Genomic DNA, 26,913 nt, shown 5'->3' with positions numbered 1-26,913 from the left:
ATATCGCGTCTGCATGCCAGAAACATGAATGTGTAAAAATTAAAATTTAGGGATATCAAGTTTGAAAGTTTTTCTGGGTTTTGGTATAACATAGAACATCCAAAGATTAATCAATTCAAACCAATAACTCAAAATTGGTAAATTTGCACATTCACGCTTCTGGCATAAGGTTGGCGATATCTTCTCCTCATACATACAGTATCGGTCATATCTATAGCGCGCCATTTCAAAGTGATATTGTGTGCCACTTATGTTTATTTATTTATTTTTAAGAATTTTCAATTAAAATACAGTTCTTTCTCTAACAAAACCCATATAAACCCAAGTTTAAAAACTTATAGAAAACTACAAAAAAGTGCAACAAATTTTCACCTAAATTTCAAACTTTTTTCTCGGAAGTGTTTGAATTTTTCTGAATACACAGTTTTATAGCCCAATCAATTTTAGTCTGATATTGTGCAAGTTTCAAGTGGCTAAAAGTTACCGCTGATTTTTTAGATTTTTCTTCGCCAAGGATGTTGCGGTTTTCTTCCATATACAAATAAATTTAGTTTATTCATTATATAGAAGCCAATGCGACAAAAAAAAATTCTAAAAAATTAAAGGTAATTCGTAGCCACTTGAAATTTGCACATTATCAGACTAAAATTGCAGGGGCTAAAAAACTGTGTACTCAAAAAAATTCTATCACTTCCGAGAAAAAAGTTTGATATTTGGGTGAAAATTTGTTACACTTTTTTGTAGTTTTCTACAAATTGTTGAACTTGGATATATATGGGGTTTGTCCGAGAATGAACTAAATTTTAATTGAAAATTCTTAAAAATAAATAAATAAACATAAGTGGCACACAATATCACTTTGAAATGGCGTGCTATAGATATGACCGATACTGTACATGCATACATACATACATATGACGCAGTTTCCGGTTATAGCTAAAAGCTTCTAAAACTTTTGATTAAACAATAGCAGCTGAACATTCCAATACCATTCCTGAAAGTTTTAAATAGAATTAAAAAATAAAAAAAACTGGGGAAAGAATTAAAACATTCCTTTTCCAAAAACAAAAAAAATTCCAAATGGAATATAAATATTCATGTGCGAAAAAAGTGCATTCATACGCAAAATAATATTTAAAAAAACCCGACACCGACTATGACAATTACCTCCGTTTTCCGTTGCTAAATATTTTTTTTTTTCGCATTCTACCACATCAACACAGACAAAAGCGATTACGACTACAAACGCGCGAATATGTTGCCGCATATGTTGCCGGACAAGCGCGCCCATACAAAGCTCGAAGGAAGTGTAGCATGAGCGGAGGAGCACAATGCACAAAAGAGGATATGTAGTATGAGCGAGTGAGGGTGCGGTAAAATGCAGCCATTATGCGAGCGTGAAATTCATTTAATTACCCCCCTACCACCGCATAGCGTGAAAGTCATATTCGAATGCAGGGAATTCATGTGCTTTTTATTATTTTTTATTTTTTTGGTTTGGTTTGGTTTGTTGTATTCGTTTGCGTCGTTTGCCTTTTGCATACCCGCAGTACATTTTTACATTTTTACAGTTGCATATTTGCTGGCTTTTCACCGCTTTTCTTGTGCTTTGCACACAAAGAGGTTTAATGGCATAGCTTTTAGCGTTACACACATAAATACAAATGTGCATACATACCTAAGTATATTAGGGTGCAACACCATCGTAACGAAAAAAAACTGTACTCTTTTTCCAACCGAGTTATAAAATTTATTATATTTTAACACTTCTGCGAAATATTTCGTAAAAATATTTGGATTAATGTGAGCTGTACCTATCTGAAAATAGTTCCGAAAATTGGGTTTTTTTTATAAATTAAATAAGATTTTAAAAATATTTTTGTTCCAGCATCTGTGGGGATTTTTTGGAACAAAAAATGTCTAACTAATTTTTTGATTTTGAGGTTTTTTTTAATTAACTAATTTTATGAACAAAAAAAATTCGATTTTTGAAGGAAATTTCCGAAATATTTTGGCAGAAGTCATAAAATTTAATAATTAAATTAAGTGTATTAGGATGCACCAATACATATACATAAAAAAAGTCGGTACTACATATTTTTTCCACGTAGTTATAAAATTGGCTATATTTTTAGAGTTTTGCTAAATATTTCGTAAAAATATTTGGATTAACGTTTTTAGAATTTATTTTTTTAATTAAATTAATTAAATTAATTAATATTTAAACTAATTTAATAAAATTCTTTTTTAACTCTTCTACTATCTGTGGTGACATTTTGCAAAAAAAAAAATGTTTTACTAATTTTTTCGATTTTGATTATTCTTTGGCAAAAAAAAATCGTTTAACGTAATTTTTTGTATAAAAAAAAACTATTTTTGAAAGTATTTTCATTTTTAAGCGGAAGTCTCAAAATATATTAAGTTGCATAATTTCGGTGGGAAAACCGCAAATGGTTGGGGAGGCACCCTAAAGTAGATACATATGTATATATTTCGTTGTTGGTTGAGTGCGTCTGTCATGCCATGTGTGCGTGTAGTTATTTGCGTGTATATGCAGAAAAAGTGTGTAAGCCTTACATTTTAATGCATTCACTTTTGCAGATCTTTACAGCTTATGTTTAAAGTCCATACAGCTTAACCAATAACATATTTTAGCGTAAAATATTTCAACGCATTTTTGCAGCACATTCCCATACGTACGTTTCGCGGTGCTCTTGCTTTCATACATATGCTTATTTTATTCATAAATGTACTTTCATTCATGGTATTTCTGTCTTCTTCATTTTCATATTTTCTACTTGCAGGTGATAAAACGCCACCCGGTTTTCCGGTTATAACTCAGGGTCCCAGCACACGGGTAATCGAAGTCGGTCATACGGCGGTAATGCAATGCAAAGCCATTGGTAATCCAACACCCACAATCTACTGGATTAAGAATCAGACAAAGGTCGATATGAGCAATCCACGCTATTCGATAAAAGATGGTGAGTACAGAGGGGTTGAGGGTATAAACTTTTATAAATGCGCGAATACATGCAAATGTACTTATTCAGATGTACACACATACATACATAGTTGAGCGTGGTATGTGTTTGTTTGTATTAGCAAATTTTTGATGCCGCCGTGCGCACCCCGGTCGTCATATTTTAACTACCAACGCCTGCCGTATTTGCCACATTTCATTTTTTTATTATAAAGCCGTTTTTTATGCTACTCTTAGTTTGCATATGGTTATGGCATATTTACAGGCGTGCATATGCATGACTTTGATATATAACGTTTTTTTTTCAGTCTTTTATTTTCAGCCATTCTCTTCATTTATACAGTCGTCTTTCACGACCGTAATTAAATTCAAGGTAGTTAAAATGTAGTAAAGTGGCATTTTTTAAAAGAGTTAATGCATACTTTTCCAGTAGATTGCGGCTAAAATAATAAAAACGACTAGTCGTCATGTCTTACTTGAGTTACAACCCTTAAATCGCAGACTAAGAGCAATTTTAATTGGAATCTATGTAGGAAGAAAGAAGATGAATGCGTGAGTGCTAAATCGGATAACCCTCGCTTTGTCGGGACAATAAATTCTTGCACCACCCTTATGTAGGTAAGGTTAAGTTATTCTAAGGTGGCTGCTACTGTGCACGAGCACGCAGGTACACGTAGGCTGAAAAGCCCCATTGTAATATAGCTGGAAGAAGTCAATTATTTCCTTTCTTGCCCTAGAAATTAAAGCAAACGCGCGACTGAAGTGAAACTCCTTCCTATTCCAATTGTCAATTCTGGCAACTATCTTGAAAGCTCTAACTGTCTTTCTAAAGACTTATTGAAAGATTTACTAACCAGGAGCTCTTAGCGTTATGCTGTTCGCCTTTAAGCAAAAAGTTTTTCAAAAATTAAATTAAATTAAAAAAAAAAAAATATAAAACAAAAGACAATTTTATTAAGAAATGAATAAAAAAAACAAAATGGATACAAAGCAAAAATAAATAAACTATATTTTTAAAAATTAAATGAAATCATAATTTTTTTCTTAATACAGTGAAATCTAAAAATTAAATGAGAAAAAGAAAAAACGAAGAATATTGTAATCAAAAGTTAAATAAAATTTAAAAATAAATATTTTTATTTTGTTAAACTGAATCTGCGAATCAAAAGAACTTTTAATTAAAAAATAAAATTAAATTAAATAATATCCTAGCAATTAAATTTAATAAAAAAAATATTTTTTATTTTAAAACAGTAACATTTAAAAACTATAAGAAAATTAAATTTTCGAAAGAATAACATATTTATTTTAAAAACAAAAAAAAATCAAATAAGTTCCTAAAAATTCAACTAAATTTAGAAACTATTTGTTTTTAAGAATAAGATCTAAAATTTAGAGATAATTAAACCGAAAAGAAAACAATATAATTTAAAAAAGGAAAAAATAAATAACTTCCTAAAAATGAAATGAAATTAAAAAAGTATTTTTTTTTTAAACAATAACTAAACATTAAAAAAATTAAATTGAGGGATAAAAAATAAATAAATTAAAAAATAAACAAAATAAATAAAATAACTTTCTAAAAAATTTATGAAATAAAAAACTTTAATTTTATTTTAAAAGAATAAAATTTAAAAGTTAAAAGAAAAATGGATTAAGAAAAGAAAAAAATATGTAAATAAAAATGTCGCTCCCTTAGACTCGCACGCTGATCTCTGAATGGCACGCCTGTGATTTGCGCACTCGGCCATTGCAACTGTTGGAGCGGCTCGAGCTAAATGGTATACAAGTGCTTTATTTCGAAATAGCTTTTCACCACGAGTGGTGAAGAGACCACTTTTCTTCCAGCCACTACACCACAGCGGCTCTCAGTGTCCGGTTATTACCGCTGCTATAAATCTATCAGAAGAGCGAAGACACCCGGGTAAGAGCTTTTGATCGACTTACAACAAAATTTTTGCCAAATTTGCCTGCTAGCCCAACAGGTGGATTCTTCAGTCTTTATTTTGAGTTCACAGTAGCTTAAAGGTATGCCCCCGTCTTAAGCAGAGTTGACTATAGATATTTGCGTCGCTTTCTTAGCCAACTCATCGGGCTTGCGGTTGCTAAGAATATTCCTGTGCACAGGCACCCATGCAATAGCCAAGGAGCACTGAGATGCCTGCAGGTTGAGAATATTTCTGTATTCTATTGCTGCTTTAACGGGAGTTTCTATGGGATTTAGAGATATTGCTAGGCCGTTCTAGAAGAGCGGAAGCTACGGCGCTACGCTCTCCCTTAAAACGCTAAAGTGATCCAGTAAGTAAAGACTAAGGTTTAGTGTGAGTTCAATTATGTGAACCACGCTGCCTACTTTTTCGTTTAGCTTTGAACCATCGACCCTGAGTCTTTAACTCTGGCACCTTTCCATTCCTTGCTCTCTGGAACCTTTTGGAGAATTTTTTCTCTAAACAGAGTAGAGGAATAGTATAGTCTGGTGGTCGTAGATTATTCGGCTGAGTTCCCAGAACACTTGCGTGTTCGAATCTGGCATCTCTACGGCTGGATCGTACTTATCCTTGCAGCGCTACAATTGTATGAATATTTAAAATTAATTGCAGAGATAGTTCTCCCGCGACAAGCATGGACGCCGTCCAGGTAAGCCGAAACTCCTACTACTTTACTACGAAATATGTTTAAAATTAAATTAGTGTTTCGTGTCTGGTCCTTACAATTATTTTCTGGGTATATAATACATCGCTTCCTGAGATTTCTTTGAAGTTCTCTTGTGAAGAAATTAGACAAAGTCTACGTTAGCTAGGCAGCTAAAGCGAATGCAATTATTCGCTCTTATTAAAATCATTTGGTCACATTGGCGCCCCCTCCCCGACTATAGATCCTTAAGTCGTGCTAAATATGTTTGCTGTTAAAGTTGCTGCAGGAGGCGCTAAGATCAGACTTAAGTGCATGGATGCTTTTTTGAATGAAGTAGGAGTTTGCTAAACAACTTTTTGGAAGCTTCGACTTCATCCTTAATAACAGATTTCACTGAGTATCAAGGCGCCAATCAGCTCTTTCCCTACTCACATCACTCAAGTTATGAGTGCATTGGGGTTATCGACCACTGCAATGTTTTCCTGGCAGATGAATTTAGTTGCCATTAACGCAGATGTCGATAAGCTATGCAAATGTATGACGGCAATAAGAGAGTTACAAATATACTCGCATGGCCAAGTGGCAAACATCAGCTTTCGGCTTACCCACGAAGCGCTCAAAGTCAGTCAGAGGGCGCCTGATTCACATTTCGGTCGCATCAGACAAATATCAGTGCCAGGCCACAATGACGTTGCCGAAAACTGTGTAGCGCATGGATTGGCTAACAAATTTTCGCTCGAGCTACTTAGTATCACCGAGCAAGAGGGGAATTACCTTCTGCAGACTATCTTTGAACTATTCTTCGGCGGATCATCCTCATCTTGGCCTAGAGCAAATTGTGGTACAAACATTTGGGTTGAACTTTCTAAACGCAAAAAATTAAGATTTACTTATTTAAGCTAGATTGAAAGTCCATTGCGAACCTCTGTTGCAAAAAATTATTTCATTGCTCGCAAATTAAAACATAAAATTCAATTATAAATTTGATAAATTTTATCTTTACTTCGTTAATTCAATTACATTCGAGCTGGCAAGTGTTTTTCATTAAGCAAAGCATACTTATAGGCTGCTAACTTTGTTATGCGACTAGTGACAACTTGCTAAATATATTTACTTATGATTGCAATAAACAAGTTGGAGAAGTCCAAAGCACAAACTGCTTCGAAGATTAACAAGTGACCAGCTGCCTTTAACAACCAGAGACTAATATTTTTATAACATAACAAGCCAACACGTCAAAGTTTTGTTTTTTCTTTGCAAGCTACTCTCCTCAACACTTTTAAATTGCTGCTACTAGTTTTATGTGGGCTTCTTTGGCTTCACACTCCATCCTCAGTTGCAACTCAAACTCAGCATAGCTTTTGCAAGTGTCAACACGTGAGTCCCTAGGGTGTAGTTAATTATAAATTTCAGACTTTCTGCCACACCTTAACCCCTTAACAGTCACCGGCACACTATTTACTTTCTACTACATCTTTACAATTTCGTTAACTACAGTTAGTTGCGCATATTTCCATGGTAAAGATAATATTTTTATTAGACGAGAGCTGTCTGTGCAAGTCTTTGGCGCAGGTAATAACAAATATCACTCTTTCCCTCTCTTTTACAGTTACAGAGCGGACTTTGAGTAGCTAATTATTTGCGGATTAAACTTGTCTGCATGCCAAGCAGAAGTAAAGTTATAATAAGTTGACTAGTTGGCTGAAAGATTTTGTAGTATTTACAGGTAAAATGCGTTGAAAGGACTGATTGTATTTACTGCCTTCAAAAAGGTAAACAAGTATTGCATATTTTTCGAAAGTGGATTTAAAGGCTATCATTTTTATTGCATATTTTTGGGTGTTGGTATTTAATGTTGCATTCATTTACAAAACATAAGTTGATTTGTATTTAGAAGTAGCTATACTTTAAAATTCAAAAGCAACTTATTGAAGTGGAGAATCTTCTTGAAAGTAGACACATTTTTAAATGAAAAAAATTATGTACACAAGGGCGGGTAAATTTGTTTACTATGCCCGTATAGCAAAGTAGGATTTTGCATGTAATTCCAAGCAAATTTTGAGCTAAAATCAGTGTGGAGTTTGCCAAATTGCGAAAATAGGTATATGAACATTTTCACTGTTACGCCCTCTGGTGGAAATTTTAAATATTGAGCATATGGTAGGAATATAGCAGCACCAAAATCAGTAAATTTTTAAAAGTGGTGCACAAAAAAACAGGTTCCGGAACCTCTGATTTAAACCTGTTTTTGGCGTTCGAGAACCGATCGTAGGTCGGCATGAAAATCGGCACCGTTACCTTAGTCCGAACTTAAACACAGTTTTCCCGAAATTTCAAAAATTGATTCAGAAGTTTTCTACAAATATGCCATATTGTCCTGAGTCACATTTTTAGAATTGCTGCGTTAATAATCTCGGAGGCTTTGGCCCATATAAAAAAAAAAAACTAATTTCTCCTGAAATTTGTAAGTAAAGGAATAAAATCGAGATATTGCATACTTTGAGTCATTTATCTAAGAAATTTTTTTCATCATTTCCTTAGCAAAGAGCAAACTTTTTCCATCCAATTCTTACGCTCAACCTTTCATAGTTAATCCCAAACCTTCTACTTCTACATAATTACACTAAGTACTTCTACGAAGCGAAAAAAAATCACATTCAAATTCCCTACTTGCCGATCAGCGCTCGCACCTTTTCGCTGCCCCCCTTACAATTAAAGCCATAAAACCATAATTTAATTACAAAAACCACTTTTGCTTTTCGCGTTGTACGAAAATTAACATTTTTTCCATCTACTTTAGCACTTCACTTTACATATTTGCAAGCATACCACCAAACAAAAAAAAATATTATTATTTTTTGGCTACGCCATCCTCTTGCCTACTTAGTGGCGCCATAGCCGGATTTCACTTTGCTTGCTTTTGCCGTAACAATATTGACTCGGCCCAATCATGTTGTATTAATTAACCTAACCAGCTACATACTTTTGTACAGACTCAGCAAATATGGCACCATTCACGTACATAGCAAACAAATTTTTACAGCGTATGCGTACGCTTCGTTATTGTTGTTATTGCTTTTGCGCGCTGCTCCTAAAAGTATACTGCATACTTTTACTTCATTCAAACAGCTGTGGTCGCTTGCACAAATACCTAGAAATCGTAAATTTTCCGCATGCCAATGTTATGGTCATAATCTTAACCGACCAACAAAATACCGTAAGGGGCTAATTGAATAAAAAGCATGATAGGAATTTTTAATGAATTTTGTCCATTACGTGAATTATATATATACGTATATGGTATGTGGCTATGTGTACATACTTATAAGTAAACTATTTAAAATATACACAGACATATGCAAGTTGGTAGTATGTTGTAGCAAAAATTTTTGTAGCGTATTTTACGGCATCGCAAACTTACTCTATGAAAGGTAACGCGTGCTAGACACATACTCAATTCTTAAATAGAATCTGCAGCTGCTTCCGTCTGTTGGTGTTTGCCACTGGAAGACCACTTTCAGCTCTGGCCTTCATTTATTATGCATTCATCGCATACTATTTAAAAAGGGTTGCATACTTTTAGGCGTGCATGTTACACAAAGAAAAAGTTTGTACAGATTTTTAGTGTGTTGTCGGAAAAAGCACTAAAAACCGGAATTATAAATTTTTGTAGAGCGCTAATTGATATAAATTGTAAAACAAAAAAATTTAAGTTTAAGTTAATAGCGCGTGGAATTGCGTATTTTTAGGCGTTGGTTCTCTAAGCACTAAGTTAATGTGCAGTTAGGAACTCAGTATGGAAAAGTATGCAATTTGTAATTCAATCAAGTTTTTATTATTCGCGCGACATTGCGTCGGTTATGAACCTTAAATCAAGCCTCCGTTCTTCAGCCATTTTGCTGCACGAGCATTCGAAACCTCGGATCTCTTGAATGCCACTCCTTTGCTCACTCTGTCATTGCAACTGTTGGAGCAACGCTAACAAAATCCATTTATCCATTTGGAACTTGAACAAGTGCTTTGCAAAGAGCTTTCCACCGTGAAAGTTGGCTAGTGAGCTTTTTAATAGGTTTTATTGAGCTTGCCTTTTTGTTTTTTGGGTCAAATCTAGTAATTGAATTTTCATCCCCTTCCTTTTAAAATACTGATCTGAAATTTGGCACACACCTTTCACTGTGATTCCAAGATGGCCGCCGCCACAAAATAGCGAATAACAAAATTTTATACAACGCTCTTATTTAATATGGGTATTAAATGAAAAAGCCTCACTAGTAGAAGACAGTGAACGTGAAAAAGTTCCAAATCCAAAATGGCCGTTACCACAAAATGGCGATTTACATATTTTTTATAGAACCCCTCAATATGGGTATCAAATGAAGGGTTTTGACTAGTAGAATACCGTACACCATTAAAAATTCCAAATCCAAGATGGTGGCCGGTACAAAATGTCAGATTTCATAATTTTTTCAATTCTGTTAATATGGGTAAGGGGTATTAAATGGAAGGACTTTACAATTAAAATACAGTGGATGGCGGATTATAGACTTCAGATTGTCAATATATTTAAACGGAAAACTAGGCATCTAACAAAACTAAGAATATCTGCCACTTAACCTAACTTACAGGAGCCCACTGAAAAATTCTCCTATATGGATGTTGCTTATAATTGAATAGCCGAAACTTAACGTAGCTTAATGCCACGTCGAAATCAATTTAATTTTGATGTTCTAAGTTCTAAATTCCGTCAACACCCTCGGCAAAAAACATCTAAAAAATCCAGGTTAATTTTTAGCTACTTGAAACTCAAACTTTATTGCTCTTAACTTGATGTGGCTACAAAGCTGCATACTAGAAAATTTTCCACGATTCTATATTCTTATGTAGTTTCTGTTATAGTTCGAAACAATATCATTTTGAATTTTGGTGCTATTATTTTGACCGTAGCTGTACATACCTAATTATTTTTTAGCTTTCAGTACATAATTCACATCTTTTTTCCAATGAAACCGTTTAAATTAATTTTTTTTACTTATTTAATTTTTATTCAACAATTTTTGTAAGACTTTCGTGCCAGAAAAAACAAAAATCTTCTAACTATCTTGCCTACGGTCTTTCAATTTTCTTGCAAAAGACTTGCATCTATCTCAGCCAGAATTTCGTTGTTGGTGCAATTTTTTTTATTCTTATATTCTTGTACATAACCGCTATGACTGTTAACGCAGAGATCCAACCAGTAAGTCTGAAGTGTTTTGTTTTTCATTTGAGAATGTATTAGAAGCGAAGTTTTAGAAATGCCTACATATAACCCTTTATTTCGTTATCATAGCAACTATTCATTTTTTTTTTTAATTTTCCCCCAAGCACTCATACACTTAACTTTCAATTTCCATTTCCTTTCCTTTCTTCCTAACTATTGCTTATCATCCTGACTTCTTGCAGCCGCTTTTAGTCCTTTACTAATCCTTAGCAAAGCACTTTCATTGTAATCCTTGTTTACTTAACAACATGACCACTTCTAGCACTCAACAGCAAAGCGCAACAACAACAACAACAACAACAACAACACTTTTAAGTATTCACTCCCTTCCGCCCCAGCCCCCCATTGTCAAGGCATTGTTGAGCTGATGGTATGTTTACTGTCGCCGCGCGCCACCACTGCTTAGTTGAGTCTATTGATAAGTAGGTTTATTATTGTGTTGCAGTTTGTTTGCTATAGCCTGCTTGTTTGTTGGTTGGTTGGTTAGTTTAGTTGCTTTGTTTACTTACATCATTGTTGCATTGCTAACAACTCATATGACAGTCGATTTTGCTAATATGCTATTGTCAGTTGTTGCGGTTACATCTTCATTCGTTAACTTTTCACTATGTGCATATACATATTTACATATGTATGTGTAGATACTTGCATCTCGTGCGTCTAATGATACTTCAGCATATCTTGTCATGCTTTGCCACCCCGCAAGCATTTTGTGTCAACAATATTTGCAATTGAGGCATGTTTACCTTGTGGTGCATTAACGCCAATGGCTATGGAGTGAGTGTAGTGTAACGCAGCCGAAGTTCTCTACAAACTAATGGCCATCCAACATACAACACCTGCCCGCTAGCGACTTTTAATGGGAGTGTATTGTTTGGTATGAGTGTACATACATATATGTATGTATATGTACGACTACGACTACGACTGCCATATCAGCTGGCGATCATTGTCACTCTGTCACTGGAGCCTTTCGTTTCCTACACAACAGCGCTCGTATATAGAGCTAGCAAAAACCGCCGTTATCGTCATTATCGTTAACATTATCGTTTGTTATTTGTCGTTGTTACATAATGTGATTTGTTGTTGCTGTTGTTGCCAATGGCTCTACTTCCACCATCACTACTTTTCATCCTTTTCAACTCGTCTCCAGCTCAACATTGGTACAGCTTGGATCGACTTAACACAGCCCATTCAATTCAATTCGCTTTTACTTAGTCGATAGTTGTATGTACATAGGTGTATGATATGATATTTGGCCTGCTGTCTGCGTGTTTGTTGGTGAGACAGCTGAGTATGTTGTTGTCGACGATTATCCATTCGTTTTCATGTATTTGAAATGTCAATATTTGCTCTTCTAATGACCACGCAACCAGACATCGTCCAAACAATCTATACAACTTGTTAATCTAATACCTTCCTTACCTTCTTGTTGTTGTGGGTCGCTGCCTATCTTATACATACATACATAAATATTATTCACGCGATTATTGTTGTTTCTTTATTTGTCTGTAACGCTGCTCAGGGTCGCTGTCATCAACATTGTACTTCATTTTCAGCGTTACTCCTCTGTTGTTGTCATTATTTTAGTCATTTGTGTCGGCATTGCCATTTCACTTCCATATTGTGGAAGTAAATATAAGAATGAATTGAGCATACACACACAGGCTTAAATATACTATTTATGCACGATTGAGAGAATACAAAGGTTGCGCCGATCTCGGACCGCTATTCCTCTCTTAACGAACTTGACAGAATCGTTGTTTGCATGACGTCACACTTGTGCAACTCGTTTACGTTTTCCTTGCAACATTTTTTCTTCTTCTTCCATTCTTGCTCACGTTTTGGCATTTCTCTCTCGCAATTGCACCAGTGTGACGTCACACAAAAGTTATTCTCAAAAATCCTCTCTGATCGGCGCAATCTTGTATTCTATCATTCTTGCTATTTATGTATGTGTATACATACAGTGGCGGTCAAAAATGGATGATTGATGATGGGTGGTTTTAAATATTTAAAATATTTGTTTTTCAAGTTAAATATTTTTTTGATATTTTTATTTCGAGCTTTTTAACCAGAATTTTGTTTAATTTTTTGGGTATGCAGTTAACAGGATTATAAAATTTTAGTAAAATTGGTGCAAGTTTTGAGCGACTGAAAATCCCATTGATTTTTAAACTTTTTTTTGCTGACAGCTTTTTCGGATTTTTTTTTTTTAATATAAAAAGCGAAATTTAGGAAAACTGGCGTTGACTTGTTTTTATTTTTTTCGCAAAAGGTCTTGCGCATATTCTTTCACAAAAAATTCATGTTTATATGGAAGAAGTGAAAACGCCTTCAACAAAAAAAAAAAAAAAAAATTTAAAATCAATGCGATTTTTTAGCCACTCAAAACTTGCACTAATTTTACTGAAATTTTATAATCCTTTTAACTACATACCCAAAAAATTAAAAAAAAAATCTGGTTAACAAGCTCGAAATTTAATTAAAAATTTGTGAAATTTTTCTAAATTCTATATAAAGTTTGAAAGTGTTTTTTCCTATGGTTTTTGTTAAAGCATGAACAATATTTTTATAAAAAAAAATATCAAAAAAAAAAGTTAAAGCTTGAAAAATATTGTAGATAAATATTAAATACGAAACACCATTCATCCACTTTTGACCGCCACTATATGTATGTACACATCTTCTCAATGTTTTGTGGTTCTTGTTTCGCCTGTTCGCTTGTCAACGCTAATGATGTCGTTCATCCCTTTTATTGTTGGCCTGAATTTTTACCTTCTTCCCAACTCACCTTGCTTTCCTTGAATGCTGTTGTTTTCAGGCTCATATTGCTGGCTCTTACTGTCTCCTTCTCGTGCTAATCTCTAATCATGCATCCACCCCACTAACTTATCCCATTTTTTAATTTGACGACTTGTAGCGTGTCGCGGCTTTGTTAAATTGCATAATTTCTGGGTACCAGTAAAAAAAAGGCATACCTATTCGGACCTTTATCGCCATGTCTCTCTTCCGCGTTTTATTGTCACTGCGTCAATTTTTGTCAAGCGCTTAGAAAAATATTTGTTGCATAAATTAAGGTGAATTTGCATACCTGTCGTTTGAGAATATTTACTCCAGCATATTTTCAGGCAGGCATTGAGGAGGCTCAGAAGTAGTAAAGGCACAGCTGTGAAGCTATTTGGTTGGATTAAGTTTATGGGTATGCAGCTATCTCAAGATGGGCAAAATTTTTAGTTCTTCGCCTAGCTTATGACATGTGGCCCTGGCACTGTTTGAAAAATAACAAGCATTAAATAAACAATAGAAAAATTGTCAAAGCTGGTCAAAATAACGCACTGCTTTTATTTTGTGGACAACTTGTATGTACTGATTTATTAATAAAAAAAAACATAACTTTACTTTTGAAAACCTAAAATTAAGTAGGGTGTTTAATACTTGTGAGCGAGGCTGTATCTGCTTTTTTTTTTGCACCGCCTTTATAAGCCGGAGCAGGCTCGAATTTTCTCCGCATTGCTAAAGCACAGTTGTAAGTACTGCCATTCAAATTTACTGTTCCATTTGTTGCCAACTTCAGATGATAACAAGCGCGGACGCAGTACTCCACGCATATTTATCTGCTGCCATCAAAATGGTTTCTAATTTCTGCTTTCCAACTCAAGTTACTTAAATCCATTAGCTTATCATAAATATGTACTTACCTTAACTGCTCAACTCTTAACCCTAAGTCCACCACTTAATGAAGTAAATTTGTTTGTGCAGCTGCTATTCTTCTATCCCGCACTAAATAAGTGTATTTTATGAGAGAATCACCTATTCATTTTCTTGTATTCTTTTGTTAATGCCTGTTTTTTCATTTTATTTTATTTTTTTATTTTTTTTAATCGCCATTTTTCTAGCGCAGCACGCTTCATAAAACTGTCACCTCGAACAAATAAGAAAATTGGCTGCTTCCATAACAACTAAATTGCGTGCTTGTGAGTCAGTTAAAAAAAAAAACCAAAAAAACTTTGTTAATACCTACCGAACCCATGGGGCTGGTGCGCCATAAACTTAAAAGCGAAAAAATAAGAATTAAAAAAAAATATGTATTTTGTACGCCTACCACTTGCGGTCCGTTGCGAAAATTGCACCGCTGGGTATTGTTCAACAAAATTTGTGAGCAAAAAGGGTTAGCGCAAAGCTTAAATTCCAGCCACGCTATGGTTTTTGGGGGCAGTAATATTAAATAGCAAGGCGCAAAAAATTCTAATGCGCATATGGTTGCTTTAGTAATGTGGAATTTTTCATGTTTTCTTTTAGCGCTGAAATTTTTATTTTTTTTAACTCTTTTCTGCCACATTCAAGGCTTCTTCATTTCTTTAAAAAGTGCAAATCGTTGCCTATCGGCAGGCGCCCAAAGGTTGTTAACGTTCTGCCATAGCAGAAACTTTGCTTATTGGCCACTGTTTGTGATTAAATTTAAATTTCCCCATAGAATATCCAGCTTTGCTGTCCTTTGCTTTAGCGCACAAGCAAAGAATTGCTTTTCGTTTTCCCAAAACGCTGTCCACTTTGAAGTGTTCCCTATGGCAGGCAGCGTCTTCACTTATTATGTGCGCTTCACTAACTCACGCACACTGGCTGCATTGTACTGTGATTTTATGCAGTTGATTTGTAAAAGAAAGCTTGCTAACTCTCTGAATTGAGTATCAAACGCACTATTGAAATGACATTTGCAATTTATTTTTATTTTTATTTTTTTTTTACTGCTAAGCTTGCTCATTTGTATTAGTTTTTTTTTTATCTCGCTTCTTGATTTAAATTGTGTTTTTTTCTTCTAAGTTTTTCTGTTTTTCTCTCCCTCGCCTTCCAATTTCCTTGCTTCTTCATTCTAGTCATAAATCTCTGCAAGTCACTGTCATTTGTATGATTTCACTGCCTTGATCTGCCTATTGGCTTTCTAAAGTCGACAGAAAACTAATATTGCGCTTTACTTTGACCTCTTTTCTATTTTTTTTTTCTCTACATACAATAACAACTACACAGAAGTTTACAGCAAAAAACACTTCCACTTCATTTCCCATACACTCTCGCTGGAAGGTGGTTACTCATTTACTTATTTAAACATTTTTCTTATAGTGATGAATATCACCGCCCCGCCGCTCCCTCTGTCTATCCGAAGAAAAAAACCACTGACAATATGCCGGAAATTGAACCTTTAACTTGGGCTGCCATTTTTCTACAGCCAGCCTCATCAATTTTCTTCACTTTTGCTGCAAGCTATTCTTATTTCATTGCTTTTATTCAATGCATATAAGTGCTTTTAAGTATATATGTGTATATTAGGGTGGGTAAATTTTTTATATATATTTTTTTACTAAATCGTAATTCTAAATTGTAGAAGAAACCATGAGTCGGAAATAAGTTTCGAGTCTGCGCATTTTTAAATGAAAAAAATTACCTTCTCACGATATTAAATTTTTTCACTTTTTTCGTTTTTTACGAAAGTTTGTTGATTTTTTTTTTTAATATTGCATAAAGTCTGAAACTTTGATTTTTGTTAAAGTGTAAACGGTACCTTTACAAAATAAATAAAATTAAATAAAAATAAATGGATTGTTAAAACTTGTCAATATATGGTGCATTTATAAATTTGACACGGGGTTTATTTTTTCTTAGTAAATATACTTAATCACATACAAATTTTTATAAACTAAATGTGAACACTTTGTAAAACTGGCATAAAAAAACAAAAAAAATGAATTTTGAGAAAAAGTAAATTTTTCTTTTAAAAATGCGCAGACTAGAAACTCATTTCCGACTTATAGTTTATTTTAATTTTTCTCTTAGAATTATCTATATAAACCGAAAATACTATGCGACTTGTCAAAAAATTTTCGTCCGAACAATTTGACCCACCCTAATATATATGCATGAACCTATCCACACACATTTCGTTTTCCACATTTACCTTTTTACTACATTTTTTTTTTGTCTCATGACACCCTTTTTGTTCGATTTCAATGCTGGCGCTAATATTTTCACCTTATTTCCTTTCAATTCCCCCCTGCATGCTTTGGCACCTCATACTTGAAAGCACCCGGTTTTCGTTTTTTTATTTTTTCTCTCCCGTTGTTGGCTTTTGTTTAACATAATAAATATTATTTCACTCTGTGTTTTTTTTTCTGCGTAGTCGACAGCTTGCGCAAATACAGCAACAACAAAAGCCAACTAAAGCAACAAGAAAAATAATAATATCCTGACATCTGCCATTCCACACTCAAACCTTTGCTACTACGCCTCGGCCCCGACACTTCAGCCATAGCAACTTGCGCATACTTATTTTTTGCCTGCCCTCTCTCACCTGATTGCTCTTATCATTTGCCATTGTGTGCTTCTGCTACGACATACAAGTTCCATCTGCCTTTAAAATAAATGGCGACAATGTGCCAGGCATATAAATCTTAATACCCAGAGACACAAAAAGGCAGAGATCGAGAGCAGAGCAACAGACAGCCACAAGCAGACAGCAGCAAGTACAGTACACACACATGCACACTAAGCTGATGGCAAGGAAAGTGAGTGCCTAGAGTTGTTGGCAAAAAAAAAAAAAATCAAATGAAATAAAATAAGTCTGTGGTAAGACATAGAAAAATCAGGTGCCAAACAAAATAAACCAAAGTAATAGTGTATAGCTTGCAGGCTGTCTACATAAACATATGTATATGTATAGATACTTCCATATACATATTTATTTTCATAACTATGTGCAGCAAATGTAGACAAAAAACGACAAATCTCAGCTGAAACGTGTCAAAATATTTATTCACAGCCGGACTCGGAAAGTGTTGGTAATACATAGTTGGTGCAAAAGGTTTTTTCATCGCCTATTTTCATGTGTAAATATGCAAATCAGCAGTTGTGGTGTCGTCGGTCGACGTCGTAGTGCCTAAAATGCTCTGCACTTCATTGTTTTACTGACACTTTATTCAGCTTGATGAAAACTTGAAAATGTTGCGTTTAACTTGATTATTTGTGCAATCTGAAACAATTTCGATAATACTTTCCAGCTGGCATGTGGCAATTTTAAAGTAACACCGTGCGACAGTCAATTTTACACACGAAAAGATCAATATATTCACAAAAGGGGGGGCCAAATATAGTAAAACTGCATTTTTAGTTTTTCTCTCTGACTTCGGGATTTTTTTTAAAAGCACTTTGAAATTTCTAAAATATGATTGAATAAAAAAAAAATTATTCAAAAGATGCGGTGCATTGTAGAGTAACAATATGGGTATCTATTAAAAGGAAAAATTCTGTAGAATAGAAAAAATAATAATTTTTGGTTGCACCAGGCCGAATAAGTATTGAAAACGTCCTTTTAAAACTTTATCCTTGAATATGCTTTCTAGTATCTTCATTTATGTTTGTATATTTTAACTATCAATATCTTAGGAGGATTCTTGGCCCTCCTATAACTGAAAACGCTCATCTGTGTTCTTTAGTTTCCTTATAAGGACTTTTATTGGCTTACATGGTACATCAGACCAATGTTGAAGTTGCAAAATGATTGAAGAATATTACGCACGCTTGACAGAGATCTCACAGTTGGAAATAAGGCCATCGGTAAAACTCATGACATCGCAAGAGATTAGTATTCCATATGGCATCACAGCGCTACTATTCTTGGCCTATGTGTGAGGAGGATTCTGCTCTTTATTCGTTTCAATTTAAACTAAAAACGTTTACTTCACAGACCGCTTTTGCTTTTAAACGCTATTTTTGTATTGGCCAACGCAAAAGATCTTATTAGGCGCCGCGAAGCAAGCGGGCATTGGCTAGTAAATCCATAAATTAGCTAGGAAAGTGGGCGAGTTTCCAAATTCTGATAGTATGGACTTAATACTAGTCTCTAGGAAATACACGGTACTATCTGGGGTTCCCCTTAAACTAGCCATGTAATACTTACTCCTAATAGACATTAAACTGAAGTGGAGGTTGAATGTGAAGAAAGAATTCAGAAAGCGTACAGTGCCTTACACGCACGCATGAAAACATGGTCAGCTGATAGTTGAAGGATATACAGAGACTGTCTAGTTTATGCAGAAAAAGGGCACTGGGCACCATTCACAGACCTTACTAATTGAGGAACTGAACCACTAGTCTGGAGATAGGTCCGAAATGGTCCTGATATAGTCCTTAACAGACCCCGGAACGGTCGAAACAGTGGTGAACTTGTAACGAAATGATCTCAAACAAGTCTTGAAATGGTACCGAAATGTTCCCTTATTTGTACCAAAATGACCCATAACTAGGCCAAAAATGTTTCTAAAATAGTCCTAAAGAAATAGTCCTGAACAGGTTCGAAATGGTCCTAAATTAGTAGTAAACTGGTGCCGAAATGAGTCTGAAATTGTCCTAATCTAGTCGTGAACCAGTCCCAAAATGGCCTTAGATAGTACTAAACAGGACCCGAAGTTATCCTAAAAAAGTTGGGAACTTGTGCCGAAATGGTCCTGAAATAGTCCCGAAATGGCCTGAAACGCCCTGAACTACACCAAAAATGTTCATTTGTTCACAAAAGACAATTACAGATTTTCTGCTGGGTTAGTTAAGGAGTTACAAATTTTCTACAGGGTTAACGCATATTTTACCCATTCCGAGAGCTAATATGTTTACACATTAGAAGTTTTCAGTTTTCTTACTGAGCTAATTTCAAAATTACCGAAGGGATTTGGGCGAAATTTTTTTTAATGGAATATTGTATAGAAGGGGTATTAGCTTTCGTACTTAGAATTTCCATAAGGTTGCCGCTTGTCTAAAAAATTATAAAATCCACACCTTTCTTTGGATTACAAAACAATTTGGTGGCAAATGAAAGTACTTTGCTACTAGATGCTCAATGAATTTTTTTTTTTGGGCAGGGTTGCCACCCTTTTAAAAATTACTGTATCTACACCGTTCTTTGGACTATAAAATAAAGTACCAAGTGACATAGTGCGGTCTCCGGATGTGCAATAATCTTTTATTTTAGTTAATGGGGTTGCCACCTTTTTCAAAATTAATACCTTAGATAACACTGGTCGACGGCCAAAATTTACCAGAGACGCCGTTATGTAATTCGTATGTAAAATCACCCCCTGATTCCGAAAATCAAGGTTATTTTTAATTTTATGGTACCGTTTTTGAGATATTTGCAATTTACCGTTTTTGCAAAAAAAAAAAATTGGGTCCACTTAATCATATATATCTCAAGAACGAACTAAGCAATTCCAAAACGGTTTGAAGCTTTTAAAAGGTAATAAAATTTTCTATAAACTGTGCATACAACACTTTTTGCTAGGCCCTGTAGATTCAAAGATAACGAACAATCATTACCGATTTTTTCAATTTTTTTTTGTAAAAATATAAAAAAAATTGTACTTTGCGGGGAAGGATCTCGAAAACCTTTTATTTTTTTGCAGATTTTTTTTTTTCCCTAAGCTTTGTTGTATTACAAAAAAAAAAAACCTATCATCGAAGAAAATCGATGCAAAACTACGTAAGTTATAAGCGATCAAATAAAAATACCCAGGTTGCGCAATTTCAACGTATACCTCAAAACGTATGTATGGTATAAAGTGAGTATAGAGTGAAATATCTAGCTATGCTCTGTTTCTATTGAGTTAAAAGTTCAATTTATGAATGAAATTACCCATATTTTTAACTTTTTTTTAAATTTATTTATGTTTATACTATATTCCAACAATCTTTATCTTAATTTGATTTTACTATGTTGTCGAAATAATTATGTGTTCTACTTTGACGCTTATTCAGTTTAGGATCGGTTTCTCTTATGAGAAACCAGCAGTAATCACCCATCATTGCGACGTCCCAGAATCCTTGATATCGATTCTCAATTAATTTCATTTGCTGATGAAACCTTTCGCCATGTTCATCACTTTCGTCGCCAAGATTTGCCGGAAAAAAGCTCAAATGTGAGTGGAGAAAGTGAATTTTTAAAGACATATTTGCGCCCATTTTCGCATAATTATTGATTAGGTCGTTCACTATCTGCTCGTAGTTAGGGCTTTTTTGTCTACCGAGAAAAGAAGCAACGACCTTTTCAAAGGATTCCCACGCTGCTGCCTCAACTGATGAGAGTAGTCCTTTGAATTGATTATTGTTGATCAACTTTCTTATTTGTGGTCCAACAAAAATACCTTCCTTTATCTTGGCTTGAGAAATATCTGGAAAAACTGTTTTCAAATAGTCGAATGCTTCGCTTTCTTTGTCCAAAGCCTTAACAAAGTTTTTAATGAGACCGAGCTTGATGTGTAAGGGTGGAAGTATGATTTTCTCTTTCTTGACAAGAGGGGTGTATTTGATGTTATCCACACCAACGGTAAACTCGACTCTTTCCGGCCAATCCTTTCTGACGTAGTGGTCCTTACGAGCTCGGCTATCTCACTTGCAGAGGAAGCAGCAGTGCTTGGTGTAGCCACTTTGTAGACCGCATAGCATTGCAACGACTTTGAGATCAGAACATATTTTCCAATCATGCTCTTCATATTTGATAAATTTGAGTATATTTTGCATTTCCTCGTAGGTTTCCTTTGTATTTACTGCATGTGCAATCGGGATAGAAGGCTTTTTGTTACCAATATGCAATAATACAGCCTTCAAACTCAGTTTATTGCCGTCTATGAACAATCGCCACTCTTTTGAATCATATGTTTGACCAAACTCTTTGAATAAACCAGGGATGTCGTTGCAGTAGCATATACTGTCTTTCTTGGTATAGTGTTTGGAAAATGGTTCGTGACGAGTTCTACTGTATGTCACCTTAACATCGGATGACACAAATTTAAATTGTTGCATACGAGAAGTGTGGATCTCGGCCTTTTCCTTGGATAGTTCCAAATCTCTTATCCAATCATTAAGTTGTGCTTGTGACAGAACGTTTCTTTCGTTTTCCATGCGAAATTCAGTACAACTTGATCCCCCGCTCTCAGATGTTACTGTTGACAATGGAACTGGATCCGCAACTGCCGTTGAATGTAGTACTGGTACTGTAGGTACGCTAGCATAGGTTACTCCTCTTGATCTTCCAACGCCAAGTACTTTTGTTTGACAAATATAACACTCTATTGAATGGCAAGTAGGTTCTCTCCATATCATTGGTGTATCAAATTTTGTTTGTTGTCCTGATTCCCACTGAATCAATTCTACTCGACACGATGTACACAAAGTGTTCGGTGTCCATGGTTTTTCAGCATTTTTAGGCTCAATTCCAAAATACTTGGAGTATAAAGTTTTGATATGATCTGAGAACACTCGTAGTCGCCTTATGATAGTATATTGGCCACACATGAAACAGAACATATCTGGATCCTTATTACACTCAAATTCTCGCGTCCTTTTACTCATTTTATTTTTTTTAATAAATCACGGTTTTGAAATTAGACTTATGAACTGAACTATCTCCGGCGAGCCTTGAAGATGTTATGAAGTTTCAAAGCGCATTAACTCATATTTATACTCGGAACAAGAATAAAATTGAAAAAATCAAATCTTACCTAGACAGAAAGGTTCCTTTTTATAACAAGCCGGGAAAAGAAAATACTACCTGTTTTAGATGTAGGCTTTAGAAATTTTCTGTGTCTTATAATTTTGAAAATCTACCTGCATACTTACCCATAACTGACGGAAATACATGTTTATAACTACATGCCTACAGCAGGTTTCGAACCCAACCACTCTTCCTTTCGATGCAACCACTCTACCTACTATAATACAATTCGAGTATTAAAAGTACTATTTAATTTATTTAAAGAAAAAGTGTTATCATTGTTATGGTGTTATTCGTTTATCCGGATAATATCTCACTTGCACTTTATACCTTTAATATATGTATGTATGTATAGGTACATACATTGAAGTTGCGCAACCTGGGTATTTTTATTTGATCGCTTATAACTTACGTAGTTTTGCATCGATTTTCTTCGATGATAGCTTATTTTCTGCAAAAAAATAAAAGGTTTTCGAGATCCTTCCCCGCAAAGTACAATTTTTTTTTTATTTTTACAAAAAAAATTGAAAAAATCGGTAATGATTGTTCGTTATCTTTGAATCTACAGGGCCTAGCAAAAAGTGTTGTATGCACAGTTTATAGAAAATTTTATTACCTTTTAAAAGCTTCAAACCGTTTTGGAATTGCTTAATTCGTTCTTGAGATATATATGATAAAGTGGACCCAATTTTTTTTTGCAAAAACGGTAAATTGCAAATATCTCAAAAACGGTACCATAGAATTAAAAATAACCTTGATTTTCGGAATCAGGGGGTGATTTTATGATGAATTTCATAACGGCGTTTCTGGTAAAGAGAAAAAGTTGAAATTTGTGGTCCAGTGTAATATACGGCGTTTTTTGTTAATGATATCAGATTTGCTCAGATAATCGTCAAATGGGTTTTTGCAGTAAGGTTTTATTTTTTGAGCAAGGTTGCCACCTATGCAAAAAATTATAAGATGTGGGCTGTTCATTGGATAACAAAAAGTGAGGTGTAAAATGAAATAGCTCTTCCTCCAGATGTGCGATAATGTATTATTTTTTTAGTAGGGTTGCCACCATATGTGCAATAAGGTTTAATTTTTGTTTTTTAATAGAGTTGCCGCCTGTCTAAAAAATTATAAGATCTTATTCAGCGCTTGGCCTCTTCAATAATAAACAATATTAAGTGAACAAAGTACTTATGCTTTTTTGCAAGTCGATGATGCTGTAAAATATTTATGAAAACTTACTAAACGGCATCTTCAAGTAGAGGCATCAGAAACTGCTATAAAAACTATAAAATATGCCAATGTATGGGCTAGGAGCAATGAAGTCTTTGCACTACGTTAACTTACAGTATTATGTATGTATGTATGTGCTCATAAACGAGTAAGTTGATTTAGTAAGGAAACTGGGTGTGGTTGTAAATTGGTAGACAAACGGAAATGCGGCTGAGTGCCTTGACAGACAAGCACTTACATCGAAGACGTTACTTCCAAAGTTGTCAACTTGTAGTGACACTTCAGTGCCATAAAAGTAAAGAACATAATTTAAAGAGTTCAAAAACGATGTTTTACTTAAAATACTTACTGAACATGAATGCAGTTGACATAAGAAGTCAGTGCAAATGTAAGGTTCAAGGTGATGAATGGGGGAAGGCAGTGAGTAAGCAAACATTTTACTGCCTTGCCTTATGCTGTGAAATAACGGCGACTAGAGTGTGACTGCATGTAATTAAAAAGCTTCAAAATTAGTGGAGTGAACTGCAACTACACAGCACTCGCTGTCATCCACATAAGAGCAACTGCCACTTTGATGACAACTTCAGTGATAATTTTAAGTGTTGGTTGACAGTTCAAGTGCAATAACAAGTTGACAACAAGACAGCGCGTCATTCGGCAGCGAGTAGCAAAGCATCATTTCGTTGTCGTTGTGGCAACTACTTCAATTCAACTGCAAAATGTTATTAGCTTCATTTCAGGCACTCAATGTTGGTTCGCTTGCTAGTCATTTTAGAGTAAGTATGTAAGTACGTTAGCTTGGCAAAATTTTCTTTTTTTTTATCAACTGGAACGCGGCGAAGATATTCCATTGTAATTGTAAATAGCTAAGAGAGTATGCATGAAAGTGCTCAGTTATGTACCCACTCGCTAAAGAAAAGAAAAAAAACAAGCAAAAAAGAAGAAAGAAATGTAATTAGCAAGTCATTTCATGGCTTATTCCGCGAAAAGCAAATGGCACCAAAGACACGATAATATCTGAAGTGACGGAAAGTTGGTGTTCGTTGGTAAACATAAAAGTAAGTAGAGTAGAAAACTAACAAAGTGCAGTTGAGAACGTAACATCGTAACGTTCATGCACACACTCTTACCTCTCCAGATGTTTACGTTTAGAAGGCGGGCGACTATTGTACGACAAGGTATGCTGACTACTACTTTCAATTAGCGTAAGTGGCTGTAATTTGCGAAATAAGTTTGTATGCTGCAATATTTAGATGGAGATAGACTTTTAGATTACCTAAATTTTTAAGGCATTCTTAGAATGGCGACTATGAAGAAAGACATAACAATTCAATTAATTGTAGCTCAAGCAATTTTTGGAATACCGACAAGGCTGAGATTTGTTAAGTGTGAATTTCTGGTCGTCGTTTTCTTCTTATTTGCCACTACAACCGTTTGTCGGTTTAGGCCGAGACCAGAAAATTTCGCTAATTTCTTCTGTCCTTTGCAAAGCTCCATCAGTTGTTCATCTCAAATAGATAGAGAATTTTTCAATTGGTCGTCCTTGCTTTGCATTCGTAGTCGCTCATAGTTTCTTTGTATGAGTACCTAGTCCATAAGACGTTTTCACTGATCGTAATTATTGTATTTGTAGCGGTTAACTCTGTCGATGTCGTTAATAAGCTTATATGAGCAAAACTCACGCTTGTTTTTTTTTTTACTGTCTCTTCTTTCAGCAGAAAAAGCTCTAAAGCATATTTACTTTTTGAATTTATTTCAATAAATGTAGTTCCAGAAATCAGTACAATAAAAATAAATCAAGTATTTGAACAATTTTAGCCTTAAAACATTTATTTAGGCGAAAAAGTACCGAAATTACTAATTATTTCATTGCGACTAGAAAAATGAATAATTGTTTTCTTTAATAATATTCATATTAAAGGCAATGAAAGTTGCCATCAAATACAGCAAATCTGTGAAGGTTCGAGGGTGTGCTATTAGAAATTTCAATTTTTTTTTTTTCATTTTAAAAGTTTAAGATACTTCAAAATGTCAACATTAAACAGTGAAAATGTTCTTCGTGCCAAAACGAACCAATCTAGAGTAATAAAACTAGTATGCCACGAAATGAAAACAAGTTACATTAATTATAAGATGACGACGATTTGCGAAAAAAAACTAAAGTTTTACAGTTTTTATTGACACAATCGAAATTTATTCTGAAATTGTTACATTTACTGTAGAGAAATATTCCTCGCCAATATTTAATTAAACTTAAATTATATGATTTTTAAGTTAAGGCGTGCGAGAAAACGTGTTAGATGACTGCGTATGGTGCTACGGTTCGTATATGTGATACACGCAACTACGGCTATACGAGCGCTATTTGCTATTTTGACTTTTTTAGTAGATATATGTATACTTTTTAAGTTTCCATTTAAACACAATTTCGCGATGGAATCTTGTACTTTATGCAAAACTGAAGATAATGCTTTGTCTAAGATAAGTGTGCCACCATTTTCGACCAAAAAACACATTTTTGTCGAAAAATATAACAACTCGTGATATTTGCTCAGATATACATACATTTCATGATTTCATCTTCTTCGGTACTCGTCGCTCACAAGAACAGCGCCATAGATCTAAATGGCTTTTCAATCGCCGAAAACGTGTTTGTGTCGATTTTCTTATCTACGGGTCTAGGTTTTAACGATTTGTGGATCTGCCAGGCTTGAAGCCACACTGATAACATCCATTCAGTTGGTTTGTGAAGGGTTTCGGTTTCAGTTTGGACAGCTCAGCCACTGTTCCATAAACGGTAAGAAGTAGCTCTTTATGCGTCCAGGTTACTCTGTGTTTCTGTTACCAGATTTCCATCTCCTCCACCCCGTATGTGATTGGTACATTAGAATGGTTCAAGAAAACAAAGATTTGTAATTTTTATCTCTCCACAAAACATCCTCCTTTAATTTAATAATCTGCATCGAAAGAGCATAAAAAAGTTCCTTCAAAATATTCCATATTAAAGAAATTGACCCAACAAGCACGCACCACCCAGATGCCATCGCCGTGCTTACATTTGCTCGTGTTTCTTCATTTTTTTCTTTTTTTTGTTCACCCATATACGCGCAATGAATTTCAATTAAGCAATTATGAATGCGTGGCAAGGTGAAGCTCGTCTGGGGAAAGCCAATCAGCAGGCAGCGTTGATTTTGCCAAATGCGGCAGTTAAACAGGGGTCAGTGCACTTGCACGCAAACAAACTGCGAAAGGCAAAGGCAAGCGACCTTACGCGTGCTAGAG

General features: G+C 34.7%; 1 protein-coding gene across 1 annotated transcript in view; it reads left to right on the top strand.

The window, feature by feature from the left end:
- The window catches only part of LOC118735705 (tyrosine-protein phosphatase Lar), a gene marked incomplete at its 3' end in the record, with an annotated part of 988,245 nt that overhangs the window by 782,352 nt on the left and 178,980 nt on the right, over window positions 1-26,913 (top strand). Inside the window, 1 exon segment of the mRNA XM_036465626.1 lies at window positions 2,805-2,984. Coding sequence (XP_036321519.1) covers window positions 2,805-2,984 — 180 coding nt within the window.

This window comes from Rhagoletis pomonella, unplaced genomic scaffold (assembly GCF_013731165.1).
Source record: "Rhagoletis pomonella isolate Grant_MI unplaced genomic scaffold, Rhpom_1.0 Rhpom_scaffold_00003, whole genome shotgun sequence".
Lineage (NCBI taxonomy): Eukaryota > Metazoa > Arthropoda > Insecta > Diptera > Tephritidae > Rhagoletis > Rhagoletis pomonella.
The sequence above is the reverse complement of the archived record's forward strand: the minus strand, read 5'-3'. Positions and strand labels throughout refer to the sequence as shown.